This window comes from Macaca thibetana, chromosome 6 (genome assembly GCF_024542745.1).
Source record: "Macaca thibetana thibetana isolate TM-01 chromosome 6, ASM2454274v1, whole genome shotgun sequence".
Classification (NCBI taxonomy): Eukaryota; Metazoa; Chordata; class Mammalia; order Primates; family Cercopithecidae; genus Macaca; species Macaca thibetana.
Window position 1 is genome coordinate 135,771,875 of NC_065583.1, and position 16,785 is coordinate 135,788,659.

General features: G+C 41.0%; 3 protein-coding genes across 11 annotated transcripts in view; all 3 read left to right on the top strand.

The window, feature by feature from the left end:
* Positions 1–16,785, top strand: part of BRIX1 (biogenesis of ribosomes BRX1) — a 305,669-nt gene that overhangs the window by 166,086 nt on the left and 122,798 nt on the right. The window lies entirely within an intron of this gene.
* Positions 1–16,785, top strand: part of RAI14 (retinoic acid induced 14) — a 174,544-nt gene that overhangs the window by 131,789 nt on the left and 25,970 nt on the right. For all 9 annotated transcript variants that reach the window (XM_050793812.1, XM_050793818.1, XM_050793811.1 and 6 more), the window contains 2 exons: positions 4,243–4,331; positions 14,065–14,129. In XM_050793812.1, coding sequence (XP_050649769.1) covers positions 4,243–4,331; positions 14,065–14,129 — 154 coding nt within the window. The remainder of the gene's footprint in view (positions 1–4,242; positions 4,332–14,064; positions 14,130–16,785) is intronic.
* Positions 1–16,785, top strand: part of TTC23L (tetratricopeptide repeat domain 23 like) — a 155,176-nt gene that overhangs the window by 40,634 nt on the left and 97,757 nt on the right. The gene's annotated exons all lie outside the window — the stretch shown is intronic.

The window sequence follows — 16,785 nt, forward strand, 5'->3', positions numbered from 1 at the left end:
TTTGGCCTAAGACCACATTAGAAAACTTTTTTGAAGTCACTTACTATATGCCATATAATTAAAAAGTTATATGGTATATTCTCTCATTACATTTTAGCCACAATGCCCATATGTTAAATAAGCAAACAAACTATATGTGGCAATTAAAACTTGAAAAGGATAGCCTGAATTGGCTCTTAGAAATGTTTAATCAGATAATATCCACTAGAACTTAACAGTTCATCCTGTGGATCATCACACACAAAATACCCAACCCTGCTGTAATTCAGGGTTCTAGCAGGAATAGGTAGCATCAAATAGGATAATTGATGAGAGCTTAAGAAAGGAACTATTTACAAATATGTGGCCAGGTTAAGGGAAACCAGTAAGGTTGGGAAGGCCGCCCAGGACTCTAGCAACAGTGAGTATCTATTTCTACTCTTGACGTGAAGGGGCAAGGAGGGAGAGCTGCAGCTGTGGCTTTGGGAGAGCCGGCTTGGCAGAGCTGTGGTCTTCACAGAGGAAGGCAGCCACTGCTGAGGTGTGGCCAGGGAAGGAGGGGAGGAGATGATGCCCTGAACCCCATTGTCATTCTCACTGGGCAAGTCCAGCCAGGAGCCAAAACACAGGGCAGCCCATTGGATACAGTTCATTAGGGGACTGCCTCTGGACAGAGGGTAGACCTGGAGGGGCAGAGAGAGCACACAGCATTAGTGACTATCTCCCCAAGAGCAGACTCACAGACTGTGTTTCCTGGCTTTGCTTCCATTTGCCAGAAGTGCATACCCAGTGAGAGGAATGATGATACACAGTGGAGCTCCTTGTCTGGAGAAATGGATCATACACTTCTAGCTAAAATGATCAGTTTTTCCCTTTCCTGCTTTTCATGATCATTCCTATGCCTGTGTGTTTTAGAAAGCAGAGCAGAAGCTTTCATGTAACATCAGAACACAGCAAACACCTGGATGTTAGAGTTTTCTTGCAGAAACACCTTGAAATAATGTTAAACTGAATTACATGAACTAGCAATGGTTTTACTAGCAAAAAATATGGTATTAGATTCATGCAGTGTAAAATCAAAGCCAAGACTATCCTTACAGAATGAGCTGTTTCTAGTTATTTCTATTTGTTTGTACTTTGTCCGTTTTATCTGTAAGAGCAGTTAAGTGATGCAGCTTTAGGTAAAATACATGAAGCCAAAACAATGAATTTGGAAAATTCTGTCATTCTATTTTCTCAGCAGGATGCAAGCATTCTGCAGGATAATAGTTGGAAAGTCCCCAGAATAGAGAAAAAAAGTCACTTACTGATCTAAACTCTCAATGGGAGAGGCAGGACAAAATAAAATCTCTCACTATCACACACAATTTATTAAAACATATGCAATGAAGCTTTAACTAACTGGATCCCTCAATAAAATGTGTTTCAGCCATCAAATATGTCAATTCAGGTTGATATCAGGGATTTTCTTTTAAAAAGCTGTGTCTAAGAAAATTCTGCTCTGGGAATGGAAATTGAGCGCAGCTTCCTAACACCTCACTTCTGCCTTGTGTTGATCGGGGGCCTTCCAAGTGATGATCCTGAAACTCTGCATTTCCCAGATCATTTGTAGAATATCATATCACGTTCAACAGACTGCATTTACCAATGTACAGGAGTGGCCTATAATAATGTTTCACTGGCAGATGGTCTGCAGTTCCAACCACCCATACATAGACTATGTAATGCAGAGGTAATCCAAGGAGCCTCAGAGTAGAAAAAAATAAAAATATCACATGGGGAAGGGGTTAGTAACTAAAAGGGGCACATGGAGAACTTCTGGGGTGCCAGCAGGAGGGTTTTGGGGGTCTCTGACCACATTGTTTCTTGATTCGTATGAAAGAAAAATATTTCATTTGTGAAAATTTAGCAAGCGATACAATTATATGTGTAGCTTTCTTTACATGTTATATTTCAATCAAAAGTTAAATATAGATAAATATAATTGATTGATTGGGGTGTGTGTATAAGTACATGTGCAGTAGACACTTCCTGGTATGTTTATCTTTAGAATGGGATATGGCTACTCTCTTATTTAGATACTTTTGATTTAGTTTTTAGGAGATGGCATAGTGAACAGCTTACAAACAAACACAAAGACATTAAGAAGCTAAACATTAATCAATTTTAGGGCTTAGTAATCCAGGGGCATTTCAATTAGTATCCCTAAACATACAATTCAATAATTGAAGAGACTCCATATTCCCAAGAGCAATTAATTATGTTACATGTACTATTCCTAAGGCTGGGAAACTTTTAGAAACCTTCCACCAAGATTAATAATAACCTTACTGCTTAAAAGTGAACTTACTGTAAAATGAAGCTATCCCAACAATGTTGAGAAGTGGAGTAATTTATTGCACTCCCAATATAGTTTGGTTAAGCTATATTGAATCAGAAATTCCATTTAAACAAGTCACTATGGCCAGGCGTGGTGGCTCATGCCTGTAATCCCAGCACTTTGGGAGACTGAGGTGGGTGGATCACCTGAGGTCAGGAGTTTGAGACCAGCCTGGCTAACATGGTGAAGCCCCATCTCTCCTAAAAATACAAAAATCAACTTGGTGTGGTAGCACACGCCCATAATCCCAGCTGTTCGGGAGGCTGAGGGAGGAGAATCACTTGAACCTGGGAGGCGGTGTTTGCAGAGAGCCAAGATTGTGCCACTGCACTCCAGCCTAGGCAACAGAATGAGACTCCATCTCAAACAATATAAAAAAATGAAAAGTCACTACATTCCCAAATTATTGCATGCAAAGTTTTACTGTAATGTGAAATCACTTATAAAATAAATTGTGACTGTAAATAGATATTACACATAGATTGCTGCACAAATACAGAAGTAGTTGCAGTGAGTAGAGACAGGTAAGCTAAAATAATTAAACATTAGAGCCAAAGGAACCATTAGAAATTATTTGACTTGATCCCCAGCCTTTACAATGGAGGAAATTTAGGTGCAGAGAGGTTAAAATGACTTCCCAAAACACACAGATCATTATGTTATGGCTGATTTGCAATGAGTACTGAAGTATTCCTATTTGTTGATATGTCCCCCTCACTCAGCCAAGTTATTAAGAGAAGAAGTCTGGAATCAGACCAACTTGGGTTTAAATATCAGCTATCGGACTTTCCAGCTATCGGACTTTTCATGTTACCCTGGATTTCAATGACAGATCCTACCCAATGAGAAAATATTATGTGGACATTAATTCAGAGGTACAGACACTAAGAGACTTCATGAGAGGTATCCTGAGGTCACATCCCTAAAAGAGGACTGAGGCAGGGGAAGAACTAGAAGACTCATTAACCTCTCTACAGGATGGAAACTGAGAGAAGGGAAACTTGCCCAGATTTTGCAGCCATCTTGGCCTCTGGGCCTAACCACCCAGTGGAATTGTACTTTGCTTCTTTCTGCATGCAAAAGTGCCCTTCTTCCCAGGACATGCAGGGATGATTGATTTCGCATTTGGATATTATCCCTTCCTCTAATGCCCAATCTAAACATGCTGATCATGGTTCGTGCTCCCAAGTTTCATTGAGTTCTGGAGTCTTAATGGTGGGCCTTCTCTAATGCTGTTTGCACTAGAGTGTAGACACCTGCCATCTAATGAAGAAAGTAATAGAACTCACCTTTAAAGAGCTGTCTTAGGAATGAAAAACAATGCATAAAAGTGTGTAGTCAGATGCTTGACCCACATTAGACACTTATCAAATATTGCATGCAACTATTGTTACTCAGATACAACATAACAGTGGGCATTGAGTTGTCCAAGAACCTTGGCCACTCTGACTTAGACAAGATTTTTTTTTTAGAGCATATCACTTTAAAATGGTGAAATAGCTGTGGTGAAAACACTAGACAATAGGAAAACATTGATAAAGACATATTACTTAGAAATTCAATCTAGTTGGGACTTTCTGATTTGTTTCATCAAGAGATAAATATATGACTGAATCTTACTTTTTTCAAGCCTGGTCTTTGGGGCTGGAAGATCAAACTCCTGCTCCATTATTTAACTACAGCTGTCAATGAGAAAATTCTCAGACCATCCTGAGCCTCTGTTTCCTCCTCTTCAAAATGAGATTGATAATAATGTGTAGTCAGTGGGTGTTTGTGGAGCTCAAGGAAGAGAAATTGTACATGAAATGGCAGGGAAAAAAATTTGTTGGAGATGAACATTAAAGAGTAGAAATCTCAAGGAGATTGTGTTTACTTCTTTCCAGTTTCCATCTTGCTGCTGCAAAAGGACACGTGGAATGCCTCAGGGTCATGGTTACACATGGTGTGGATGTGACAGCCCAAGATACTACCGGTATGTGGTTTTTAATCTCTTAAGTCAGCAGGCCAGCACTAGATTAGGTATCAAAAGGTGACACATATTCATTATGGAAAATTTAAGGCCAGGTGTGGTAACTCACCCTATAATTACAGCACTGTTGGAGGCTGAGGTAGGTGGATCACTTGAGGCCAGGAGTTCGAGGCCAAATTGGCCAACATGGTGAAACCCCATCTCTACTAAAAATACAAAAATATGTAGCCAGGCATGGTGGCATGCACCTGTAATTCTGGCTACTCAGGAGGTTGAGGCACGAGAATCGCTGGAATCCTGGAGGCGGAGGTTGCAGTGAGCCAAGATTGTGCCACTGCACTCCAGGCTGGGCAACAGAGCAACACTGTCTCTGAAAAAAAAAAAAAAAAAAAAAAAAGAGAAAGAAAAAATTAGAGTCTACAGATAAAATTTAGAGTCCAAAAGAAGAAAAGAGAATCACCCCCAATAACTAGACTCTGACATGGGTTCGTTGTGTAGCCTACTTCTGTGTTTTCATCTTTCATGTGGTTAGTCAACTAGAGACTGTATGCTTCTTATCCTCATTTTTTATATTATTTTCTAAGATTGTATGTACAGACCAAGGAATAGTCCCTAATTTCTGTTTTTATGAATCATAGTGTGAGGTGACGAGTGAGTTACTCAGGAGCTCATTTCATCAACTGAGATAGGCTCTGTAGATGGAAGCCTTGATCTTCATCTGACCAGCTGCCCACGATTCTCACCCCTTTCTGTACTTCAGGGCATCCAGTTCACCTGGGAACTTGAAGGAAGGGAAAAGAGAAGAATAAACAGTACACACACACGCGTGCACACACACACACATACACACAAATATATATACCTACACTTTACCCTCTGAGATTCAGATTCCATTGTCTGGATGTTGCCAGTCAACTGGTATTTTTTTTTAAAGCTCCCTGGGTGATTCTAATGTGAAGCCATTGTTGACAAATGATGAACAAGGCAAATGGAGACAAAAGGTAGCTAGTCTTATCTTGTCCTATAAGAAGGAACCCCTGGGGTGTCCAGCCTGAGATTCTGCCCCTGCTGGCCACCTCAAAGGACCAAAGTAACCACTGATGGTTTTTCATTTTTCTATTGTACTCAAGAATTTTTGGCTTCTAATAGGTTTTTATTAGTGTTTACTGGGATACAAAATCAACCTAACTCCATTGCCTTTATCACGGGTTTTCACGAATCTGTAATGGATCTCTTTCTTTTCTCCCACCGCCAAAATTGGCCTCTTCAGACTAGTCATCTTGGGGGATCAGCCAGGTATTGCAGGAATGCTATTATTACTCAAAATATGGTTGGGAACAGGTTTAGAATTGTTTTCGTTGTGTGAGGACTTAAAAAAAAGAATCTCAGTGGTTGGGAATCTTTATCCTTTGAGAATAGGGTTTTCTTTAGGGCAAATCTAAGAGCCTAAAAAAATTTGATGTCAAGTCAGGTAAATAATGTGTCAAACTGGTAAAACCATTTTTGGTCAAAAATAGGGAGTGATTGAAATAACAGAACGATTTTTCTGAGCAGTTCCACAGAAAGTTCCAAAAATATTTTGAGAAATGGCAACATCAATATAGGGGGATAAGTGGTTTCCTTAAGTGACTGCCTTGAGGAAAATACTAATTTATGTTGTTCCAATTAAAGTGATCTTTAATCTCAAGACTCAGTCATTGTGTTTGCTTTTAAAATTCATTGTCATTGCTCTTAAAGTTATGCCATAAAACCACATGGTGCAGTAGGATTTGCTAAAATACCCCTAATGAGATGTATGTCCTCTTAAGTAGGGGAAGTTTCCCTCTAAGAAACCCATAATCTGAAAGCATTAGCTCAGAGTGAATAAACTGGTGCTGTCACATAGTTTTGTTTCATTGTACTTGATGTTAAGAAATAGATTAGACAGGACTGTAGTTATTTTCAGCATAACCAAAATCTTCCCTCACCTCTTTTTATTGTAGGGAAAAATAAGTTGTGTGTGTGTGTGTGTGTGTGTGTGTGTGTGTGTTTTGTTTTGAGATGGAGTCTGGCTCTGTTGCCAAGGTTGGAGTACACTGGCACGATCTCTGCTCCCTGCAACTTCCGCATCCCAGGTTCAAGCGACTCTCCTGCCTCAGCCTCCTGAGTAGCTGGGATTACAGGCACCCACCACCATGCCCGGCTAATTTTTGTATTTTTAGTAGAGATGGGGTTTCACCATCTTGGCCAGGCTGGTCCTGAACTCCTGACATCAGATGATCCACCCACCTCAGCCTCCCAACGTGCTGGGATTATAGGCATGAGCCACCACGCCCAGCCAGAGTAAGTTATTTTTAATACACGCTCATTGTAGAAAAGTTAAGAAATACAGTAAACTATAAAGAAGAAGATAACTCAAGTTCCTACTCCTATCAGAAAAAAAAAAAATTCTATTTTGTTGTATTTCCTTCCAGATTTTCCCAATATATTTTTACATGCCTGAGATCACATTATACAATAAATTCTATATCCTGCATTTTAATTTAAGAAATATCCCACCAGTTTCATTTCCCGAATTAAAGGCTCTTAAGAAGCATAGTTCTTTGTGGCCTCATAACACCCTGTGGGTAGAGCTCGTATTTATCACCAGAGCCCTCACCCAGTTCCTGAGAGGCTGGTACGGTGCTGGGCAGGAAGACCTGGATGCCCCAGGGCAGTGCCCACTTCCTGCAGACTAAGATGGAACCACTCTCTAAGAGCAACACTGGAGGGAGTGCTGCAGACACAGCCTGGATATTTCCCGGGATTGGCCAGTGGGAACCAATTGAAATTGGTGGAATCCACAGCACTTTGGGGTCACAGGACATTGTCCAAACATTCCGTGGGTTGAAGATGGCTCAGAGCTTCCGTCACTTCCTTCTCCCCTGACATTTTTAGCCATGATGCTAGCACTTCGCTCCTTGGGCTTCATTGTTTTACTTTGTTCTGAATGAGGTACCAGCTTCTTCCCATGATTTCTTGAAAGCATGCAAAGAGAACACAGGAACAAAAGAAGAAGAACACTGCATGGAAAAAAGCGCATCTTGAAAAACACTTCTCATTTTTTTTCTGTCCCAATAAACAGGTTAAATTGTAATGGCTTTTATTTCCCATGCCTGTGTCTTACCTGTTGGCTATAATACCCACCTGCTCACTCTCCCTCTTAAGAAAGCATATCGGAATACAAGGGAAGGATGAGGTTACATGAGTAACAGTGCTTAGTGGTCATCACTAGTCCTAAACATGTGTTGTGGTGGTTAAGGGATGAATTAAATGGCTTAACTTTTACAGGTATTGTCTTTTCACTGAACCTACCTTAAGTTTTGCCACTTTATTACTGAGATGCAGTCACCTTCAATCTCAAGACCCAGTGAGAACTGGTACAAAGATCTGTTACCATAAATCCTGCCCTGTAGAATTTTTGAAAAAAACAAAACACACACACACACACACACACACACACAAAACCATCTTTCAAAATCTATTACACTGGCTCTTTTTATTCTTTTTATCTGTGATTAATGTCTTCAGGATGGTCAAATTGGTATAATTTCCTACTTTTTAAACTTTTGACTGAATTTAAGTTATAGAAGCAAGAATCTGTTAGCATTTTTAAAAGCTGTTTTTCTACATGAAATGCTTGGAAATCTGAGAATTTTTATGGATGCTTTACAAGCAATTTTAAGAGCAAAACGCTGTCAGAAGATAAGGCCTTGGATGTAGTTCTGGTGCAACATCGACAGTCATGTCATTTTATATAGCCTTGGAGGTTTGAGGCTTAAGTGAGATGGTTGGTGTGGGCATCTTGGCAGCGTCAGGCTAACATAAGTGCTCACTGCATTTCCCTACTGTATTATCATGATTATAGCTACTCCAGCCAGATCATCTTTATTATCTTGTATACATTTGGCTTTTGAAAGGTTTTACATCTTTTTTCTTTTTAAAGGTTTTCAGTGACCACACCTACAAATCAAAAAAGAAAATCCAAAGGAAAGACTCCAGAACATGACTTAGGTTTTTGATTTTTGGGTTTTCCCCAAATTCCCTTTTTTGTTTTGTTTTGTGTTTGTTTTTTTTTTTTTTTTTTTTGAGATGGAGTCTCGCTCTGTTGCCTAGACTGGAGTGCAATGGCTTGATCTCGGCTCACTGCAACCTCTGCCTTCCGGGTTCAAGTGATTCTCCTGCCTCAGCTTCCCAAGTAGCTGGGATTACAGGTGTCTGTCACCTCGCCTAATTTTTTGTATTTTTAGTAGAGACGGAGTTTCACGTGTTGGCCAAGCTGATCTCAAACTCCTAACCTTAAGTGATCTGCCCACCTCAGCCTCCTAAAGTTCTGGGATTTCAGGTGTGAGTCACCACGCACGGCCTCCTCCCATTCCTTAATTGCTAGTTTGCCAACTAGCCCACAGGCATATGGTGACCAGATGGGAAAATCAGCGGTCAGGCTCGCTGGACCATCTCTGAACTAGACTCACATTATTTGTCTGGCATTTTTCATTGCAGTAAGAATAGGCAATTATATCTGTTTCTTTAGAAAACACTTCTCCTAGGCAAATAGTAAAATTGACTCCTAGTCTTTTTTTTTTTTTTTTTTTAAGTTTGCATTTAGCACCCTAGAGTATGAGATAGAATTAAATAGAAGCATTACCACAGGCACTAGCTTCCAGACTCCCTTTATTAACAAGCATATGCATCGGATACTATGTGATAGAGTTTCTAAATAAGAGGGGCTTAAACAAGATAGCATTGTATCCCGCTCAGGTGAGTCCCACACTGGTATGGCAGCTCTGCCTGGGCCCCCTCACCTTGTTGCTCTCCCATCTACGGTATCACTGGGTCCCAGTGGTCCAGGATGACTCCCCAGAACCTGTGTCCCATCAGCAGTAAGGGAAAGGCAAGTGTGGCCCACACACTGCACCTGCACCTTTCCACCCAGATCTGATGCACAGGGAATGTGGTCCATAGCCATATCTGGCTTTATGGGGAGCTGGGGACTTCTGGGCAGCCATTTTACCAGTTAAAAATGCAACGTTTTGGCTGGGTGTGGTGGCTCACACCTGTAATCCTAGCACTTTGGGAGGTCAAGACAAGAGGATCATCTGAGGTAGGAGTTCAAGACCAGCCTGAACAACATGGTGAAACCCTGTCTCTGCTAAAATTAGCTGGGCGTGGTGGCGGGCGCCTGTAATTCCAGCTCCCTGGGAGGCTGAGGCAGGAAAATTGCCTGGACCCAGGAGGCGTAGGTTGCAGTGAGCTGAGATCATGCCACTGCACTCCAGCCTGGGCAACAGTGTGAGACTCCATCTCAAATAAATAAATAAATAAAATTTAAAATGCAAGGTTTTGCTGTAGAAGGAGGTAGAAACAGAGATTAAAGGATGATTTGCAGTTTGTGTTCCACTCACATATCTTGAGTGTTCTCTGATCCTTTTTCACACTTGACTTTCCTAATAAAACTTCTTTTCTCATAAAAGAAAAGAGATTTAGGAGAGTGAGCAGCTCAGATATGAAAATATGAATCCTTAGAAGGAGGAAAACTGGAGAGCCCTTACCTATCCCGCGCATCTCCAGTTGCTGGTTTAGCTTTGGTTTTGATTTTTGGGTGGCCTTCTCTTCTATGACACCCTTTAATCCCACTCAAATTTGACACTGTGTGAAGGCACAAAAGATAGCGTGCCTTGAAACTCAGGCACTTTAGAGTATGTGGTGTTTTCAAATATAATTGCAAATTATACCCAATAAATTCATGATTTATGGGAATTTATTTGCTATTAACTCATGTATGAAGAGGTCAAAAGGCCAACGATATATAATGATCAGCATAACTTGGCCATGAGAATATTTCAGTATCTTTAAAATAAAAAAAATTAGTCACCCAGACTGGAGTGCACTGGCGCCATCTCAGCTCACTGCAACCTCTGCCTCCTAGGTTCAAGTGATTCTCCCACCTCGGTCTCCTGAATAGCTGGGATTACAGGCATGTGCCACCACACCCAGCTAATTTTTGTAATATTAGTAGAGATGGGGTTTCACCATGTTGCCCAGGCTGATCTTAAACTCCTGGGCTCAAGCGATCCACCCACCTTGGCCTCCCAGAGTGCTGGGATTGCAGGTGCGAGCCACCACACCTGGCCGGCCATGAGAATATTTCAAATATACCCATAGGCCAGACACGGTGGCTTACACCTATAATCCCAGCACTTTGAGAGGGTGAGTTGGGAGGATCACTGGAGCCCAGGAGTTCGAGACTAGCCCGGGCAACATGGCAAAACTCTGTCTCTATTTTTAAAATAAATAAATCAAAATAAAATTTAAGGAAGATACACATACCCAAAGCATCTTTTGTGTCTGTGTAAAACACTGTGCAAATCTTTTTTTTTTTTTTTTTTTGACACAGAGTCTTGCTGTGTCGCCCAGACTGGAGCTCAAGTGATCCTCCCACCTCTCAGCCTCCTGAGTAGCTGGGGCTACAGGCATATGCCACCACACCCATCTAATTTTGTATTTTTTGTACAGATGGGGTTTCACCATGTTGCCCAGGCTGGTCTCTGAGTTCCTGGGCTAAGAGATCCAACCGTCTCGGTTTCCCAGAGTGCTCGGATTACAGGTGTGAGCCACCATGCCTGGCCTCAAATCTACACTGTACTTTTAAAATAAGGAGAAACTAAGGGATAATTTCATAAAAGTATTTATTGGTAAGAATGGTTATTGTAAATAAATCCTTTACAATCAGATTTTATCTCTCCTGGAACTACAACAAGGTGAATGGACTTGTGCTTCAGTGATAAAAATTTGATGTGAAGATGAGGAATTCCAAAAATAATGGTTAAATATAGTTAAAATTGTAAATAAAAAACAAATCAATTTATACTTTGTTGTTTAAACATATTCTGCATTCAAAAACTGATTTTTAAGAAAATATTTTAAAACTTTATATCTAGTTGAATGTCATTTAATTATCTTTATTTTTAAATGTTGCTGTATTGTGATCCGAAACTATTTAAGAAATAGTTTATTTCTAACTATTTAAGAAACATTCACCTTTGGGATTTGTTAGCCATATCTTTGTATCCTATGGTTTCACTGGTTTTAACATTTTTCACATATACTTGAAAAGTATTTTTATAGTCCCATTAATGATTCCTCTATGATATTACTTAATTCTTCCCTGTTTTTTTCCAGCTGTCTTAAGAATTGAATACATGGTCACAGTCTGAGGTAGTTTTAGGGAAAGGTGCCCTATGGCCAGAGCAGCTGGGCCATTCTCCTCAGACAGCCTTTAAGTAATAGGGTTCTTAGACTACCTGTAATAGTCCAAGACTCTTAATTTATAAATATCATTAGTCTTTTATCGCAGGCAGAATTCTGCTGGAATGCACTTAGGGTTGCCCTTGTTATTTGCCTGTAGGGAAATTGCTTCCTGATATTCTAGACAGATCCACAGCTATATGGGAGTCAGAGATACATTGTCTCATCATAGTTGGATTCTGTCACTAAAATAATATTTTGTCCAGAAAATTTTGCATTTGGAGAGAGAATTTTGTGTTAATATTAGCGATGAGAGACCTCTTACTTCAGTGTTATAGTGTTCGGGGAATGATGCGTCATTCGGATTTTGAAACTATTTTTAGTGAAAAGTACTTTTGTGTTGCTCATTAGAAAAACATCACAGGGCTGGGGAATAAAAGAATTTTTGCTTCTATAGAAACCTGGCACTTCCAGGTTTGACTAGAACACTTATTCAAAGTGAAAAGAAACCCTGTTATTTTATAAGTTGTTTACATCTCCCAACCGTCTTGTCTTCGGAGAACTGTGCCTGTTTCCAGTGGGTGCTGCTTATGCAGAACAGCTTTAGTCCATAACAAGGACAAGTTAATGCATTGTATGTACAGCATAAATAGCCTCCTTCTTACAATCAGGATGTGTTCCAAAACTTCATTTGTAAGGCATTTGTTTAAAACTCAGAATGTGCTTGTACATAGAAACAGTGATATTCACTGTTTTTATTTGTTTATTAAATAAATAAAAATGCAAGGTTTTGCTGTAGAAGGAGGTAAAACAGAGATTAAAAGATGATTTGCAGTTTCTGTTCCACTCACATATCTTGAGTGTTCTCTGATCCTTTTGCACACTTGACTTTCCTAATAAAACTTCTTTTCTCATAAAAGAAAAGAGATTTAGGAGAGTGAGCAGCTCAGATATGAAAATATGAATCCTTAGAAGGAGGAAAACTGGAGAGCCCTTACCTATCCCTCGCATCTCCAGTTGCTGGTTTAGCTTTGGTTTTGATTTTTGGGTGGCCTTCTCTTCTATGATACCCTTTAATCAATGTGTATGGTTATAATATATAAAACATATATTATATATTTTATCCAGCTTATAAGGTCAGTGGTGCTAAGGTTAAGAAAGTGCTTTAAGCACATCCTAAAGTATGGGAGTTATCTGCAGGTGTTATATTGGGTCAAATAGTTTGGGGAATCCAGGATTAAGAGTTTACTAGGTGTGCTGTGTTGTGTGGCAGTGGTCAGGTCCTCTGCTCTGACCCTCTCCCCAGGTCCCCCAATCCAGACATTTGAAATGAGCATACCCTCTAATTCAGATGGACAGAAACGTATTGAGAGCCTGCTGTGCCGCAGCAGTGTTGTCGATACTAGAGATACAGCAGGGAATCAGCAGGGGTGTCTGTCCTCACCAAGCTTAGATTCTCGTAGGGGGAAAAGCAATTATCTATATAAGTGTGTGTCTGTATAGAGAAAGAGGTAAAAGGGAGTGATAGAAGCTGCTAAGTGCTATGAAGGATAAAGAAAGCAGGGAGTAGGGTTAAAAGAGTTAGGGAGAAATTGGAATTTGAAACGAGAAAGTCAGGAAAGATCTCACCGAGAATTTTACAACTCTCTCCCTTCTTCTATATAAGAACTTTGAAATTCAGAAAACTCCAGGTAATTTCCATTCAGGGCTGGAGTACATTGAGAGGAGGCGGAAATGAGATGTCCAAAGTAGGGGCTGAAGTGTGTGGATCTTTGATGTATTCTGCTGGCTCGTGAGTTGCCTTCACTGGGTTCCTCAGCCTGTGGTGGGCGTAGCCTGGCATGGCTCTTGTGGACACAGGACATTTGGCAAACATACAGACAGCTGAAAGCAGAGCTGCTGAGCTGCATTATCATGAGTCCACCACAAGCGTCTAGCCTGGAGCTGCTTCGTACCCCAAGAGAACGGCAGTTGGAGCCTGTGAATGTCATCCAGTAGGTGGGAAGGGGGATGCTCGATTCTCCCCACTCTCAAGAATAAACAGTTCCAGCCCAGGCACAGTAGCTCATGCCTCTAATCCCAGCACTTTGGGAGGCCAAGGCAGGAGGACTGCTTGAGCTCAGGAGTTCGAGATCAGCCTGGGCAACATGGTGAAATCTCATTTCTACAAAAAATACAAAAATTACCCAGGTGTGGTGGCATGCTACTTGGGAGGCTGAGGTGGGAGGATCACTTCAGCCCAGCAGGTTGAGGCTGCAGAGAGCCATGATCATGTCACTGCACTCCAGCCGGGGTGACAGAGTGAGACCCTGTCTCCAAAAACAAAAAAAAAAACAAAAAAAAACACAGTTCTGTCTTTTTTCGAGAATAACCTATTTCCTTATAGCTGTCTTCTCACAGATAAGAAAGAGATTTTTTTTTTAAGTGTGACCTTTTTTAAAAGAATTATTATTTGAAAAAATCCATTTAGGACACAGCGCCTTACACCTTGCAGCCAAGAACAGCCACCATGAATGCATCAGGAAGCTCCTTCAGGTAAGCTGGTGACAACTTAGAATTATACATGTGTCTCTTTTACAATTTAAAAGTAATCGTATTTGTGAAAGAACAAACACACCCTCCATACCCACTCATTTAAATACTGTCCCCAAACCTGTGTTTCCTAAGAAGCTTCATGATTGAAATGATAGCCAAGGAAGAGATTATCTCCATAGCAACTCCACTGGCAGAGAAGAGGATCTAATCAAAATTGGAGTGTCTTTTTTGGGATCTAGCCTTTTTCTCCCCTTTATTTAGTTCCTCCTTTTCTTTGCTGAAGGATTTACACCCTCTAAATAGTGTAAGTTTTTAAAACATCCACTTCTAAGCTGTTGGAGATCCTTACCACACAGGATCTCTAGTATCCAAGTATTGTTAAATCATTAGTAGAATGCAGCTCTTCTTTGAGAAGCAAAATTTCAACCATTATTTCCTCATATGTAACTTGATGAGCTTTAGTTCTTGGGTTTTGTTTAAGTCCTTGGTTTTATTCTTCTTTATAATTTTCAGCCAACTCCCTAGTTCAATAATCTTGCCAGGAAGTTTATAATGATCCCTTAAAATGACAATTTCCATCAATCTTTAAAGATGAATGTTTAATGAACGCCCAACAGCCATCTATACGGTAACATCCAGTTGTTGCCAGTCAAAATGCAAGCTGGCTGTTTTCAGGAACAGCATAGAGCAATAAAATACGTGTTTGCTTGTACTGTCTGTTCTGTTGAACTGTTGTCTTGGCCTTAACAAGCACTATGTGGGACCCAGCATCTTGCTTTAATTTGGTTTTGAAATTCTAATGCAGAAATGCGGTCACATTCTTCAACTTGTCCTGGTCTGTTGATCACACAGCTTCTTGTCTTGCGTTACGTGATGCAAGCTATTGCCAGTTCCAAGAATGCTTAACTTTAACAGGTCTTTGAAGCTAAATTCAAGAAAAAGAGATTAATGTCTGTGATGTTGTATTATGAGGCTTCCCTTTGAAGACAACTAAAATAGAACTTTTCTTACCTGCCTCTACTGGGACCAGACACTCCGGATAAGTGAAAATCATTGCTCAAGTGCTCTGCCTCCATATCCTTGGCCCTACCTCAATTTTTAAGTAATTGATTTATGTTTGAAATCTCCATTCCTATTCTGGCTTGGCTATCCAGACTTTGCATCTGACTCTGATTTAAAGGAAGAATTAACCTGACAAGCTGGATGTTCTCGTGGGCAAGAACCAGATATTCTAGTCTCTAATGTAATCTTATATCTGGTTATGCAAATGGATTGGTTTTTCTTCAGAATCTTTGAAGGCTTTAAACAGTTCCTTGTGCTGTTTTAAAATTAGGCCAAAGCATGGTAAGTCGTAACTTAATCTCCATTCTTCTTACCACGGAAGGGCAGACATTTCACTAGCGTGGTAGTGTGTTATTACCTCCTCTCACTGCCAAACCATCCAGATTGTTCTTCCTGGGTGGTGGTTAAAACCTCAGCCATGTCCTCCTGTTGGGCTGTTTTCCCAGGTCCTGTTCCTCTTTGCTCTCTAGCCAGTTCTTCGCCTCTTGTCTCAGTAGCCCAGGCTCTCTGTGCTGTGATCCCCGTTACCTCCTGTTGTCCCCCGCTCCTATACCCTCTGCATTTATGGATCTCCCTGAGCTCTCCAGGCCTTTGCTCTTATTGCCTGTCTGCTGGAGCCATTCCCCCCTCCAGTGGTTACCAAGGTAAAGTTCTTCCTTTTCACGGCAATGAGCACAAATAGACCCTTTTGAGATTCTTCAAATTTAAATAAGCTCTCTCAGGCCGGGTGCAGTGGCTCACGCCTGTAATCCCCGTACTTTGGGAGGCTGAGGCGGGTAGATCACCTGAGGTCAGGAGTTCGTGACCAGCCTGGCCAACATGGTGAAACCCCATCTTTTCTAAAAATTACAAAAATTAGCCAGGCATGGTGGCGCATGCCTGTAATCCCAGCTACTCGAGAGGCTGAGGCAGGAGAATCACTTGAACTTGGGAGGCAGAGGTTGCAGTGAGCCAAGATTTCACCACTACACTTCAGCCTGGGTGACAGGGTGAGACTCCATCTCAAAAACAAAACCAAACAAAACAAAAAACAAATGAGCTGTCTCCCTCCCTGAACCCTCAGCTATTCCTCCTGCCCTTTCTCATACTGTGTTTCCTGGGCACTGTGCATCTTGTCAAGCAGTGACAAACAGCAGCCCCTATCGCAGTGGAGCTCCCAGTCTGGTAAACAATCCACAAATAAACATTACAGATTGCACAGCAGTTCAAAAGGAAGCTAACAGGTTTCTGTAAGAGAGGAATGAGAGATGGAGGTTCATGGGAGGCCTCGTGAAGGAGGTGATATTTAAGCTCAGACCTCCGAAGGATGCAAGCATCCACAAGGAAAGCGTTCTAAGCAAGTGGAACAATATGTGCAAAGGACCTGAGGTCAGAAAGGTGCTGGCCAGGGAAGGAAGAAAGCCAGTGTGTGGGCCTGGGGCAAAGCAAGTAAGGAGGAAAGTAGCACAGGATGCAGGGCCTTGTATGTCATGGTGGGCTTCACTGCAGTTCATCCTAAGTACAGCGTGGAACTGTGAGGGGCTGTTCAGTAGACAGTGAGAGTCACAGTTTTAAAAGAGAATTCTAATTGTTTAGAGAATTGATAAAAAGGGGG